At 38.4% G+C, this 16,294-nt stretch overlaps 1 protein-coding gene across 1 annotated transcript in view; it reads right to left on the bottom strand.

Moving 5' to 3' along the window:
- LOC121509045 (potassium voltage-gated channel subfamily H member 1-like) overlaps positions 1 to 16,294 on the bottom strand; it is an 85,824-nt gene that overhangs the window by 53,313 nt on the left and 16,217 nt on the right. Inside the window, exons 4-6 of the mRNA XM_041786243.1 lie at positions 14,768 to 14,896; positions 14,375 to 14,493; positions 4,781 to 5,173 (exon numbers count right to left, since the gene is read on the bottom strand). Coding sequence (XP_041642177.1) covers positions 4,781 to 5,173; positions 14,375 to 14,493; positions 14,768 to 14,896 — 641 coding nt within the window. The remainder of the gene's footprint in view (positions 1 to 4,780; positions 5,174 to 14,374; positions 14,494 to 14,767; positions 14,897 to 16,294) is intronic.

The following is a 16,294-nucleotide window of genomic DNA, read 5'->3' as shown; positions in this document are numbered from 1 at the left end:
TAGAAATAATAATAATAATAATAATGACAGTAATGATTATAACAATAACAATAGTAATAATAGTAATAATAATAATAATAATAATAATAATAATGACAGTAATGATTATAACAATAACAATAGTAATAATAGTAATAATAATAATAATAATAATAGAAATAATAATAATAATAATAATGACAGTAATGATTATAACAATAACAATAGTAATAATAGTAATAATAATAATAATAATAATAGAAATAATAATAATAATAATAATAATAATAATAATAATAATAATAAAAGAAATAATAATATAAATAATAATAATAATATTGATAAAATAATAACAATAATAATAGAAATAATAATAATAATAATAATAATAATAATAATAATAAAAATAGCAATAATAAAAATAGTAATAATAATAATAATAATAATAGAAATAATAATAATAACAGTAATGATTATAACAATAACAATAGTAATAATAATAATAGAAATAATAATAATAACAGTAATGATTATAACAATAACAATAGTAATAATAGTAATAATAATAATAATAATAATAGAAATAATAATAATAATAATAATGACAGTAATGATTATAACAATAACAATAGTAATAATAGTAATAATAATAATAATAATAATAGAAATAATAATAATAATAATAATAACAGTAATGATTATAACAATAACAATAGTAATAATAGTAATAATAATAATAATAATAATAGAAATAATAATAATAACAGTAATGATTATAACAATAACAATAGTAATAATAGTAATAATAATAATAATAATAGAAATAATAATAATAATAGTTATAATAATGATAATAGTAATAATAATGATAATAATAATAGTAATAATAATAGTAAGAATAAATAGTTAATAATAATAATGATTAAAGTAATAATAATGATAATAATAATAATAGTAATAATAATAGAGGCTGTGTTGGAAATGCACAAACTACGCAGAAATGAAAGCAGGGATAACGTTAAAGTTGGTACAGCTCAGAATCAGACTGACTGAGATAAACACCATCATGATGAACATTAACTCTTCGTTTCTGCAGAGATCTTCCTCACTCCTCCTCCTCTGCTCTCATTTCTGGCTGCAGTAACTCAGAAATAAAAATGCATCCCACGCGTTTGTTTCTCCTCAAGGATCAACACTGCTGGTGGAGCAGAAGCTCCTCAGGGAGCGGCACGTTTCTAAAGCCTTTCACTGCTGAAAGTGTCTGATTTCAGTTTGTTTTTGGTCTTTAAATCAGACGCAGATCTCCCTGAAGCTCTGAACCTTTTTCCAGGTTAATCTAGATCCTCCTCCTCTTATTGCTCTGATCGTACTCCTCTAGCAGACAGATCCTCGGTGACGTCACTCGGCGGCGTGATCTCCCATGAAGGGCAGGCTCTGAGGCCGGCTGGCGCTGACCCTCGCTGCAGCGGTGCCTCTGGTCTGGTTTTGTTTGTGTCCGTCTCATGTGACGACCCAGTGTCCTCTGAAAAACACTCAGAGCTCAGCGGTGTCGCGTTCGCCTCCACGAGACTCTTTTTGGGTTTTTGGTCAGTTTGGATTTCTGTTTCTGCGGCAGAAACGCTGCACCGAACGCCAACCTGTGTTATTCTGTTTGGCAGATATAATTAGGGTCCTAGCACCGAGCTTATTCTATCTGAGAGTTTTTCTTGTTATTTTCCATCATCAGAAGGACGTTTGAGGCCTTTATTATTTATGTGTGGAAGATGCATGTTGATATTAAAGCCCTTCCTCTGACTTTGTGGTAGATTTATGAGATTTGGTGGGTAGATGCGGCGTAGGGAGATCTACAAAAAAGCCTCCTGGGCCGACACTCTATCTCTAACAGAGCATCTGTCATTTAGAATAAATGAGCTAAAACTAGGCTATTTCTGGCCTGTTCCAGCGGTCGTAGTTGTTCAAACTCCTCCTCAGGGTTTTATCCAGTCCACTTGTACTTTGGTTTGTAGGTTGAAGAGATATTGATGGTTAATAGTTATAAAAATGTTTTTCATTCGTTAAAACGTGTGGCCGTGGCGAGCCCTCAAACTGGGCTATTACATTTGTGCACTGTAATAAAACTTATGAGTGTTTTCTGTCTGAATATTTAAAGAAATAAATCAATTTCCTGCACACTGTTACTAAAGTATGCATCTATTGATTTGGGGGTTTTGAAAAATGCTGACTCAGGTCCTTATAGAAGCAGGTTTTAACCTTCATCCCTATGTTTCATCCAGGATCCAGGAGCACCTTAGGCCTTTTTATGAGGACTGAACTTTAAAAAAACAAATTTCTCTTTATCCTGAGGGTACCACTTTATCTGAGACCCTGACCCCGCTGACCTCCTGACACTATCATGTTATAATTAGGACTAACAGTAAAGGAAAGGAGGATCCAGGTGTCTTTAATCAGATCAGTACTCCTCAGGTGCCCAGGGCTGAAGATAAACAGGATTATTCTGCTCTAAAGGGATTCCCTCCTCTGCTTTCTCTCGTCTATGAATAAAAACAGAACGGCGGTTTAGGTTTAGGTTTAGACGTGTCAGCAGATCAGCCCAGCTCCTTCTCGACCTTTCTCTCTCTGCGCTCCTATAGGAAGTCATTTCATGGTCGTCGTTGGCTGAATGTAAAACAGTCTACTCCATCATCCTGATCGCTCTCAGCATCCACATCCTGTTTAATTTCATGGCTCAGCTGAGTGAACGCCAACGGGGGGCGCGTATGACCGGACAGGAACACGGGATCTGCTGAGTAAGACGTTTCTCCTCACAGGGAGCGGCGGGTTAGTGGAGGTATACGGTCGATTTTCTCACCAGTATAGAAGCAGGTAGAGTCACAGAGACCAGTACATGTCTGTAAACCTGACTCCAGCCTCAGACGACTAAGACTGAAGCAGCGGGGCTTTATTTTATTTTACACCTTAGAACAGCGATACTCAACGCGTGGCTCTTTCACGTCTTCATTGGAAAGATTATCCCCCAGAAAAACCTTAAACAAAGCAAAACTTTTTTACCACTTTAACCATTTTTGGCCTCTTAACTATCTTTTGCCATTAAGCATCCCTTTTTTTCCTACTTTTTTGGCCATTTTGCAACTTCTTTGTGCCACTGTTTCCCCATTTTTGCTACTTGTATACAATTTTTTCCCTTTTATACAATTTTTTTGCCACCTTTTGCCCATTTAAGCTACCTTTAGCCATTAAATACCCCCCATTTCCTTTTTGCCCATTTTTGCAACTTCTTTTTGCCACAACTCATCTAAATAAGCTACCTTGTGCCATTAAATACCACTTGTTTCATTTTTTTCCCCCAAATTTTTGCCTCTTCATTCTGCCACTTTTCCCCCCATTTTTGCTCCACTTCACCATTTTTTTTTGCTACTTTTTGCCCATTTAAGCTACTTTTTGCCAATAAATACCACTTGTTTCCTATTTTCCCAAATATTTGCCCCTTCATTTTGCCACCTTTTTCTTAATCATTGCTCCTTTACATGCTTTTTTTTGCCACATTTTGCCCATTTAAGCCTCCTTTTGCAACTAAATACCCTTTTTTTCCATATTCTGTGCCAATTTTTGCAACTTCTTGTTGCCACTATTCATCTAAATAAGCTAGAAAAAAAACTGTCCTGAAGCAGCTGAACAGTGGTATGAACATTGCTTGATCCAGTGTTGTTGTTAGCGTCTCTGCTAACATTAGCAACATCAGCTATCATGGCTTGATCCAGTGTTGTTGTTAGCGTCTCTGCTAATATTAGCAACATTAGCTATCATGGCTTGATCCTGTGTTGTTGTTAGCGTCTCTGCTAATATTAGCAACATTAGCTATCATGGCTTGATCCAGTGTTGTTGTTAGCTTCTCTGCTAACATTAGCAACATCAGCTATCATGGCTTGATCCTGTGTTGTTAGCGTCTTTGCTAACATTAGCAACATCAGCTATCATGGCTTGATCCAGTGTTGTTGTTAGCGTCTCTGCTAACATTAGCAACATTAGCTATCATGGCTTGATCCCGTGTTGTTGTTAGTGTCTCTGCTAACATTAGCAACATTAGCTATCATGGCTTGATCCAGTGTTGTTGTTAGCGTCTCTGCTAACATTAGCAACATCAGCTATCATGGCTTGATCCCGTGTTGTTGTTAGCTTCTCTGCTAACATTAGCAACATCAGCTATCATGGCTTGATCCAGTGTTGTTGTTAGTGTCTCTGCTAACATTAGCAACATCAGCTATCATGGCTTGATCCTGTGTTGTTAGCGTCTTTGCTAACATTAGCAACATCAGCTATCATGGCTTGATCCCGTGTTGTTGTTAGTGTCTCTGCTAACATTAGCAACATCAGCTATCATGGCTTGATCCAGTGTTGTTGTTAGCGTCTCTGCTAACATTAGCAACATCAGCTATCATGGCTTGATCCCGTGTTGTTGTTAGCGTCTCTGCTAACATTAGCAACATTAGCTATCATGGCTTGATCCAGTGTTGTTGTTGTTAGCATCTCTGACTCTACAATTACAAGTTAACTACTTGGTAATTATAATAAAGACCCCCCAGAATCAAGGGAGGAATTTCAGGCCCTGTATTGGTCTTTCATTCTGGGCTTATTGCTTCACATTTGCAGTTGTTCTTGTCTGTCACTGAATTGTTCCCTATAGGGGGCGCTATAATAACAGTTTATTAACAGAATGAAGCATAAAAATCAGATTTGCTTCTCATTATTAACACAAGGTGGTGATAATCTCTAGTGAATGTAAAACCTGCTCATGCCCACTGACCTCGTCCACGTTCTCGAAGGCGTTGATGACATCATACGGCAGGCAGGACAGCAGGTCGATGACGAACCAGGTCTTGACGTAGTTCATGCGGATGAGTTTGGGGTCGGAGATGACCTCGCCCGCCGGGCCGACGAAGGTGGTGTGGAAGTTGAGGACGATGTCGACGAGGAAGATGACGTCCACGATGCTGTCCACCACCAGCCAGGTGACGTTGTTCTGCTTGGTCTTAAAGGAGACGTTGTAGGGAACCATGATGGCAGTGTAGAAGGTCAGGATGAGGATGACCCAGTCCCATGTGGTCTTAAAGAGACAGTAGTGCAAGATGATGTGAGGCGGCGTCTTCGGCGTCTCCTGTTTGTACTGAGGAAGGATGTCGGAGCCCAGCTGAAGGACCTGTGGTGAAAAAGCATCAAAATGAATCAACGGGTATAAAGATAAAGGTTTTAAACCTGAAAAAGGCTGAGAGAGAAAAGCTCATCAGTGAGTCTGATAACGAACCAATCAGGGTCGCCAGCTCTGATCTGACTGCTGCTGATTGGGCGATTAGTCACAAAATTACAGCAGAGAATCTCATCACGACCTCTGCACAGCCTGGACCAATACCAGGACGGTTCGGAACCTGGTCCTCTGTTCATAATAAAGCCTGAACTAAGACCAGGACGGTTCTGGACCTGGTCCTCTGTTCATAATAAAGCCTGAACCAACACCAGGACGGTTCTGGACCTGGTCCTCTGTTCATAATAAAGCCTGAACCAACACCAGGACGGTTCTGGACCTGCTCCTCTGTTCATAATAAAGCCTGAACCAACACCAGGACGGTTCTGGACCTGGTCCTCTGTTCATGATAAAGCCTGAACCAACACCAGGACGGTTCTGGACCTGGTCCTCTGTTCATACTAAAGCCTGAACCATGTCTCAGTCTAACATCTGATCTGTTCTCTCTGTTCTATTGTGAACCAAATGTGGGTTTATGAGATTTACGCATTGATTTCTGTTTTTTATTTATATTTTATAGAGTCCCAACTTTTTTGGAACCGGGGTTGTAAATCATGAATCATTTGAATGGATTTTGAATCACCCTAGAGTTTAAAGTGCATTTTTATACTATTCTTCTTTGACTTTGAACCTTTCCATCACCTGTGAGAGTGAGCCAAACCTGTTAAACCGTCCGCCACGTTTACAGGCTCTACTGTCTCAGAATAAAAGTCCTCATCACGTCAGCATGGGGACCACAAATATCCACAAGCAAACAAACGGCCCAGCTGTTCTCCGTGAATCTCCACGTGAAGCTTTCAGCACCTTCAAATAACCGTGTCAGACTTTAAATCAGGAAGAAACAGGAGGAGGTTCACACGATTTTACGTCTTAAGACTGTTGCTGGTGTTTTAATAAAATCATCAGAAGCCTCTGAGAGTCAGTCAGTCAGAAAATAACACTGTAATCTGTTTAACATCAGTCAGAATGTGATAATAGTAGATAGAGTTATCCTGGTTTCCATGCTGCTCTTAAAGTCTGCTCTCCTTTATCTGAGTCGCCGCTGGCAGAGGAAGAAGATGAACCTCCATCAGATTATAGCCGACAGGATGGAAACAGAAGGACCAGGAAACGTTTCTAAAGGAGAGACTTTCTGTAAATCTGAATCATGTTTATTTGATTCTCTGATTTCTGGTCATTCACAGCTCTGTGTTTGTGATGGAAACACTGCTCACGCTCCTGAAACCCTACGTATCAAAGCAGGGATTTCTGAACCCACAAACACTGAAGAAGAGACCGGTTTAAAGGATGCAGAGGAGCCAGGAGGTCTCCATTAGTCTCCGTGTTTAACATGGACGAGGATCTGGGAGGGAGGGAGATGACGAGGCACCAGGAGTGTCCTCACTCTACAGCAGCGCTCTGATGTCAGCGTTGGTTCTTGTTCAGCCAGGTCATGGTCATCCAAATCTTCCTCCAAAGGGGATACCCGGACTTGATAGAGGTTCCTGAGGGTGTATCAGCAGTCCTTTAAAGAGAGCTCTGCAGAACTGTGGGCGGCTTTCACAGGAGAGACAGAACATCTTAAGTCCTGTGCCCCCGTTAGATTTAGAATGTGCATTAGAAATAACCCTATCTGTGATTTAAAGGCTGTACTCTTCTCTTCAGCTCCTCATCGTCGGCACAAAGAACCACGTTTCTGTTTCCTCAAAGTAAAAGCTCGAGCTCAGGAGAGGATTAGAAACACTGACCAAATAAGACTCAGTTAAGAGCAGGATGTCAACTTTGAAGTCATAATTCTGACGTTAATATCTAGGGATGGGAATCAAGGACCAGTAACAGTTAAGCAATGGTTCTCAACTCAGGGTTCTGGACCCCCTGGGGGTCATGAAACACTGACAGGGGGTCGCCAGATACCTTCCAAAGAATAAAGAATATTTCTAAATGATTTCAAATGATACAATTGACCCATTTTTATAAAAATATCTGCACAAAATAAGATAAATATAAAATGAAAACATGGTAAGTTAGGGAGATTTATGTTCTAATCCAGGGTGTCAAACTCAGATTGAGTCCGGGGCAAGATTTGCTCCAATGAGAAGTCCTGAGAGCCGGACATGGATATGGAAAAACACAGGGAAAAGGGCCAACAGCCCCAGCTTCACAAACATTCCATCCTCTGCCTGTGATGATGTCATCATTTGAAGTTCATAAAACATTCCATCCAGCCTCAGCTCTCAACCCAGTCTAACCAGGACCAGGACCCCCCTAGATAATCAGCTAGAGTATCAGCCTGTTCTTTAAAAGCATGTTGATGACAACATGAGGGAGAAAAGCTGTTAAAGAGGCACCGCTAGCCTCTTAGCTCGAGGCTAATTCACCAAAGTGTTAACTTTGTTATCTTTGTCATCTAAAATGAATAAAAATGTTCAACAGCCTACTTGTCCATGAAAAAAACTAGATAAAGACTAACAAAAATAGATCTGTGATGACTAAAACTAGACTGAGACTAACAAAACTAGATCTGTGATGACTAAAACTAGACTGAGACTAACAAAAATAGATCTGTGATGACTAAAACTAGACTAAGACTAACAAAAATAGATCTGTGATGACTAAAACTAGACTGAGACTAACAAAAATAGATCTGTGATGACTAAAACTAGACTGAGACTAACAAAAATAGATCTGTGATGACTAAAACTAGACTGAGACTAACAAAAATAGATCTGTGATGACTAAAACTAGACTGAGACTAACAAAAATAGATCTGTGATGACTAAAACTAGACTAACAAAAATAGATCTGTGATGACTAAAACTAGACTGAGACTAACAAAAATAGATCTGTGATGACTAAAACTAGCATGAGACCAACAAAAATAGATCTGTGATGACTAAACTAGACTGAGACTAACAAAAATAGATCTGTGATGACTAAAACTAGACTAACAAAAATAGATCTGTGATGACTAAAACTAGACTGAGACTAACAAAAATAGATCTGTGATGACTAAACTAGACTGAGACCAACAAAAATAGATCTGTGATGACTAAAACTAGACTAAGACCAACAAAAATAGATCTGTGATGACTAAACTAGACTGAGACCAACAAAAATAGATCTGTGATGACTAAAACTAGACTAAGACCAACAAAAATAGATCTGTGATGACTAAAACTAGACTAAGACCAACAAAAATAGATCTGTGATGACTAAAACTAGACTAAGACCAACAAAAATAGATCTGTGATGACTAAAACTAGACTAAGACCAACAAAAATAGATCTGTGATGACTAAAACTAGACTAAGACCAACAAAAATAGATCTGTGATGACTAAAACTAGACTAAGACCAACAAAAATAGATCTGTGATGACTAAACTAGACTAAGACCAACAAAAATAGATCTGTGATGACTAAACTAGACTGAGACCAACAAAAATAGATCTGTGATGACTAAAACTAGACTGAGACCAACAAAAATAGATCTGTGATGACTAAAACTAGACTGAGACCAACAAAAATAGATCTGTGATGACTAAACTAGACTAAGACCAACAAAAATAGATCTGTGATGACTAAACTAGACTGAGACTAACAAAAATAGATCTGTGATGACTAAAACTAGACTAACAAAAATAGATCTGTGATGACTAAACTAGACTGAGACCAACAAAAATAGATCTGTGATGACTAAACTAGACTAAGACCAACAAAAATAGATCTGTGATGACTAAACTAGACTGAGACCAACAAAAATAGATCTGTGATGACTACAACTAGACTGAGACCAACAAAAATAGATCTGTGATGACTAAAACTAGACTGAGACCAACAAAAATAGATCTGTGATGACTAAAACTAGACTGAGACCAACAAAAATAGATCTGTGATGACTAAACTAGACTAAGACCAACAAAAATAGATCTGTGATGACTAAACTAGACTGAGACCAACAAAAATAGATCTGTGATGACTACAACTAGACTGAGACCAACAAAAATAGATCTGTGATGACTAAAACTAGACTGAGACTAACAAAAATAGATCTGTGATGACTACAACTAGACTGACACTAACAAAAACAGATCTGTGATGACTAAACTAGACTAAGACCAACAAAAATAGATCTGTGATGACTAAAACTAGACTAACAAAAATAGATCTGTGATGACTAAAACTAGACTGAGACCAACAAAAATAGATCTGTGATGACTAAAACTAGACTAACAAAAATAGATCTGTGATGACTAAAACTAGACTGAGACTAACAAAAATAGATCTGTGATGACTAAACTAGACTGAGACCAACAAAAATAGATCTGTGATGACTAAAACTAGACTGAGACCAACAAAAATAGATCTGTGATGACTAAAACTAGACTGAGACTAACAAAAACAGATCTGTGATGACTAAAACTAGACTTACAAAAATAGATCTGTGATGACTAAAACTAGACTTACAAAAATAGATCTGTGATGACTAAACTAGACTGAGACTAACAAAAATAGATCTGTGATGACTAAAACTAGACTTACAAAAATAGATCTGTGATGACTAAAACTAGACTTACAAAAATAGATCTGTGATGACTAAACTAGACTGAGACCAACAAAAATAGATCTGTGATGACTAAAACTAGACTGAGACCAACAAAAATAGATCTGTGATGACTAAACTAGACTAAGACCAACAAAAATAGATCTGTGATGACTAAACTAGACTGAGACCAACAAAAATAGATCTGTGATGACTAAACTAGACTGAGACTAACAAAAATAGATCTGTGATGACTAAACTAGACTGAGACCAACAAAAATAGATCTGTGATGACTAAACTAGACTGAGACTAACAGAAATAGATCTGTGATGACTAAACTAGACTGAGACTAACAAAAATAGATCTGTGATGACTAAACTAGACTGAGACCAACAAAAATAGATCTGTGATGACTAAACTAGACTGAGACCAACAAAAATAGATCTGTGATGACTAAACTAGACTGAGACTAACAGAAATAGATCTGTGATGACTAAAACTAGACTGAGACCAACAAAAATAGATCTGTGATGACTAAAACTAGACTGAGACCAACAAAAATAGATCTGTGATGACTAAACTAGACTGAGACTAACAGAAATAGATCTGTGATGACTACAACTAGACTGAGACCAACAAAAATAGATCTGTGATGACTACAACTAGACTGAGACCAACAAAAATAGATCTGTGATGACTAAAACTAGACTAAGACCAACAAAAATAGATCTGTGATGACTAAACTAGACTGAGACCAACAAAAATAGATCTGTGATGACTAAAACTAGACTAAGACCAACAAAAATAGATCTGTGATGACTAAACTAGACTGAGACTAACAGAAATAGATCTGTGATGACTAAACTAGACTGAGACTAACAGAAATAGATCTGTGATGACTAAAACTAGACTGAGACCAACAAAAATAGATCTGTGATGACTAAACTAGACTGAGACCAACAAAAATAGATCTGTGATGACTAAACTAGACTGAGACCAACAAAAATAGATCTGTGATGACTAAACTAGACTGAGACCAACAAAAATAGATCTGTGATGACTAAACTAGACTGAGACCAACAAAAATAGATCTGTGATGACTAAAACTAGACTGAGACCAACAAAAATAGATCTGTGATGACTAAACTAGACTGAGACCAACAAAAATAGATCTGTGATGACTAAACTAGACTGAGACCAACAAAAATAGATCTGTGATGACTAAACTAGACTGAGACCAACAAAAATAGATCTGTGATGACTAAAACTAGACTGAGACCAACAAAAATAGATCTGTGATGACTAAACTAGACTGAGACCAACAAAAATAGATCTGTGATGACTAAAACTAGACTGAGACCAACAAAAATAGATCTGTGATGACTAAACTAGACTGAGACCAACAAAAATAGATCTGTGATGACTAAACTAGACTGAGACTAACAGAAATAGATCTGTGATGACTAAACTAGACTGAGACCAACAAAAATAGATCTGTGATGACTAAACTAGACTGAGACCAACAAAAATAGATCTGTGATGACTACAACTAGACTGAGACCAACAAAAATAGATCTGTGATGACTAAACTAGACTGAGACCAACAAAAATAGATCTGTGATGACTAAACTAGACTGAGACCAACAAAAATAGATCTGTGATGACTAAAACTAGACTGAGACCAACAAAAATAGATCTGTGATGACTAAACTAGACTAAGACCAACAAAAATAGATCTGTGATGACTAAACTAGACTGAGACTAACAGAAATAGATCTGTGATGACTACAACTAGACTGAGACCAACAAAAATAGATCTGTGATGACTAAACTAGACTAAGACCAACAAAAATAGATCTGTGATGACTAAACTAGACTGAGACCAACAAAAATAGATCTGTGATGACTAAACTAGACTGAGACCAACAAAAATAGATCTGTGATGACTAAACTAGACTGAGACCAACAAAAATAGATCTGTGATGACTAAAACTAGACTGACAGACTAAAATGTTTGAGCTTTTGTCGACTTAAACTAGACTGAAACTAAAAAGGATAGAAATGATTAAAATGTGACTAAAACTAAAATGCATCTAATTTAAAGACTAGAATTAACACTGATCCACCCCTGTTCATCCTCATCAGCATGTAGACCACAGAGACGATGTCTGGGATGTTTGTTAGAGTCGGAGGAGGGACTGAGCGTTCTGATATGAGTCTGGTTGTTAAAGCAGAGTTTGGACCCAGAGCTACAGTGTGAATGACTCGCTCTCATCTATAATGTAGACCGGCTCTTTCTCTTTAACAGCAGGACGTCGTAACGGTCTGAGAGCAGAGGTAGACTTCACCAGAGCTTCCATCTGTCTGAACACTCAGGCAGAGCGGAGCTGCTGATTCTCTCATAGACGTTCATGTTCTTCGTTTTTCAGCTCCTATCGCTCTGCCTGTACAAACACCATTAAAACGGCTCAGAGAGAGCGCCCTCATCTATTATACAGCAGGTTCAGACGGAGAGCAGAAACCTTCTAAAGCTTTCTGATGGATGCAGGTGAGCACACCTGAAGGGGCTTCCTGCTGCTCTCACATAAAACCATTGGTTTGTTTGTGACGAGAGAGAGTTTAAAAGCAGAGGACATTTTCCTTCACTATAGCAGCTATTCAACCCTAGATATGATTTAGCATTCAGACAACAGTGAACCTGTTTAAGCAAGAAAATACAAGCCCCACAATACTGGGAAACATCCTGTTTTTAAGCCTCTGAAAGGGAACGTTTGTCGTGTTGTTGACTTTATTAGTGTTTTATTTTGTTAATCCTCGTGCCTACCTGTGTTTGAGTTTCCTGTTTTGAAGAGTTGCCTTCCCTTGTGTGTGATTCCACTTTTCTTCCTGTCTGAGTTTCCCTCCACTGTGATTGTCACACCTGTGTCTGGTTGGTCACACCTGTCTCTCTGTCTGTAATCACTCCCTGTGTTTTAGGTTCAGTGTTTCAGATAGTCGTACGCCCCCCCCAACATCACTCCTTGTGAAACCCCCCATGTATTTTTACCCTTTAGTTGGATTCAGTCGTCAAGTTTTGTTATTAAATTTTTTTTTTTATTTTGTTGATTAAGTTAGTTTTTTGCTAGATCTGCATTTGGGTCCTTCTCGAGTTTTTGCCACCACACGGCAGTGTTAAAATCTAACTTGCACAAAGCATCGGAAACATGTTTGTTCAGGAGTTTGTGTGTAGTTCATGACGGCTGTTATCCTCTCCTGTGCACTGATTCTGTCACTAATGGAGGTTTAATCAATCTAATTAGAGCAGTGATACTCAACGCATGGCTCTGGAGCCTCACGTGGCTCCTTAGTGAAGATTTGTGGCTCTTTTATTTCTTAATTTGAATACTATTCCCCCAGAAAACCTTAAATAAAGGAAAACTTTAACCTCAGAAAATATCCATTGCAAGTCACATTAATCAGTTTGAATCCCCACATTTATACAGCTGGCTTTAATTTTCAACTTTTATTTTTTAATCTGTACATTTCCATTTCCCTTATTTGCAATTTTTTTGCCTTTTTTTTTTTTTTTTTTTGCTACTTTTAATCGATCTTTACTGCTTTAAGTCCATTTTTGGCATCACTTTTGCCCATTTTTACTACTTCAATCCCATTTTTGCTACTAGTTTTTTGCCCCTTTTACCCTGCTTTTGCTATTTGCAATTTTCCCTTTTTTGCCAATTTTTGCCCATTTAAGCTGCATTTTGCCATTAAATGCCACTGTTTTCAGCATTCTTGCCACTCTTTGCTGCTTTTTGACCATTTTCCCACATTTTTGCCAATTTTAGTCACTTTTACACTCATTTTTTGCCATGTTTTTGCTGTTTGTTGGCTCTTTTCGCACATATTTGCCAATTTTAGTCACTTTAACACCTTTTTTTGCCATGTTTTTGCTGCTTTTTAAAAATTTTTCCCACATATTTGCCAATTTCAGTCACTTTTACACTCATTCTTCGCCACATTTTTGCTGCATTTTGACCATTTTTTTGCCACCTCTAACTCATTTTTTGGTAGCTTCTCACCCATTTTTGCCACTTACTGCCCTATTCTGCCACTTTTTCTCCCTGTTTTTCCACTTTTCACTCACTATTTGCCATTGTATTCCTACTTTGCCCCTTGTTGCCGCTGTTTGACCATTATTTGCCACTTTGCACTTATTATTATAGCCACTTTAGTTAGTTTTTGCCACTTGCATTGTGGCTCTTGCAAAGGCATTTTTCAACACTTTGGCTCTTTGGTGGAGCAGGGTTGAGTGTAGTATGTTGTATTCGGGCTTTCTATGAGGAGCAGGACGGGAGACGTGCATAGCCTTTGTCTGAACCTTTATTGACACCTTTCATTGTATATCCACACATCCGGTCCGTCCTCTAATTCCTACCCCTTACACTGTTCCTACTCGTACACACTCTCACTACATTGAGGAACGCTGAAATAGAGGAATTCATGGTGACTTTTGACTCCTGCCTTTGCTCGCCATCCCTAACAGTTCCCATAAATAAAATCAGTTAAAATAAATAAATATGATTGAGATCTGAGTCCTTACCTCTGCTAGTCGAGAGTGTTTGTGGACGTTTTCTCCTTTCTGCACAGCCGGAGCGAGCTGCTGAAGAACTCCTCGACTGCTTGTCAACGCCCGAGTCAGACGGGCAAATTTACCCCAACCTGGCAACCCGAGAGAGAAGAGAGTCAGCAGACTGATGGACAGGAATGTATAAAACACCGAGAGACTGAGCATGTAGGCAGCCTTATACAACCCCAGTCCCATTAAAGTTGGGACGCAGTGTAAGTTTTAAATAAAGTCTACGATTGTAGATCAATTTTGACAAAAAAAACAGCAGTAAAAAAATCATTTATAAGCCAACAGAAGACAAGTCTGTTGTTCTGTGTGTAGCCCCGTTAGTGGTTTAAGTAAAAGCTGACGTTTTCTCCCTCCCACCTTTGGAAGAGTCGTCCTCGATTGGCTGCTTGAAGGCCGTGATGTCACTGAAGGTGCAGAGAAAGAGGACGACTTTGTCCTGCTCGTTCCTGATCGGTGCAATTTTCACGAAGAACCAAACTGGCATCCCTGAAACACAAAAAGGGGGGAGTTTAACCAATGATGGGGCTACATGTGACTTTAACGTCTGCAGCTTAATCACAAACGTAGAAATATTGGTTAAACTTTGGAGATGAGACGTTACTAACTTTAGGTCCTTGAGTAAGTTAGATACAAACCCCAGCTCACCAGGAACCGATCATTGTCTGCTAAAAGTGAGACATAAGATTGAATATGTGTAGCCACAATCAGCTAGGGTTTATCCTCCTGTGTCTGTAGCTGATAGCAGTGCCTCTTTAACAGCTTTTCTCCCTCATGATGTTATAAACAACCTTTAAAAGGTCCTGTAGCTGCATACTACTATTACTGTACAATCTGAGTAAGGACAGTGAGAGTTTTGTACAGTTCTGTCTTTGTCATGGACCTAAAACGTTAAAAAAAAGGAGGGTCCAGTGCTCAGAGACGTGAGATTTCCCATCAGTTTCATCTCTACTGAGATGTTTGGATGTTTAGAGGAACTTCTGTCACCTCTGATGAGCAGAGAAAGGATCCAGGACTGCTTTACATACTCCAGTAAATCAGCGTAATTCAGAGTTATTTTAGTACCTTTATGCCTGTTGGTTGTTAAGGAATCCCAGCATAAATCTGTCCTATAGCGCTGCAGTGAGTCAGCTGTTCTTTGGCTCTAACAGGCTCAGTATTAGATCAGGTTTTATTTTGACCATAAACAGGTCCATGTTCTTCATTAATGGAGGGTTTCAGTCTTTGGTTTGACTTACTAAAACCAGGACTTTCTCCATTTAATCTGTATTTTTGGCTGTTTAAAATGATGACCTCTGTCTGCAGTAACATACAAGGTGTTGGGGGTGTTGAACGTGTCATCTCTGGTTTGTTTCCAGCTGTGGATCTGTGTGTTTCTCTCTGCTGACAGCTCAGAACTGTTAACTTGTTAATAAGGAAAGGAAATGACACGTGTCTGCAAGTCCGAGTGTCCCGCTGAGACTAGAACTTCTCCCGAGGGTCTGACATAACACCTTTCATGGCAGCACACAGAGAGTTAGAGTCAGGCTGCACTTAAAACCTCCTACTATAACCAAAACACTGAACGAAGAATACGCTATAAAACTTCAGCATATCCTTCACTATGCCATCCATCCATCCACCCATCCATCATCCATCCATGCATCCATCCATCCATCCATGCATCCATCCATTCATCCATCATCCATCCATGCATCCATCCATCCATCCATGCATCCATCCATTCATCCATCATCCATAAATTCATTCATCCATCCATCATCCATCCATCCAATATATTTATTCATCCACCCATCCATCATCCATCCATCCATCCAATATATCTATTTATCCATCCATCCATCATTCATGCATCTATCAATTTATCTATCCATACATGCAAGCTGT

The sequence above is a fragment of the Cheilinus undulatus genome, linkage group 4 (assembly GCF_018320785.1).
Source record: "Cheilinus undulatus linkage group 4, ASM1832078v1, whole genome shotgun sequence".
NCBI lineage: Eukaryota > Metazoa > Chordata > Actinopteri > Labriformes > Labridae > Cheilinus > Cheilinus undulatus.
Note: the sequence above shows the minus strand (reverse complement) of the source record. Positions and strands in the feature narration are given on the sequence as shown.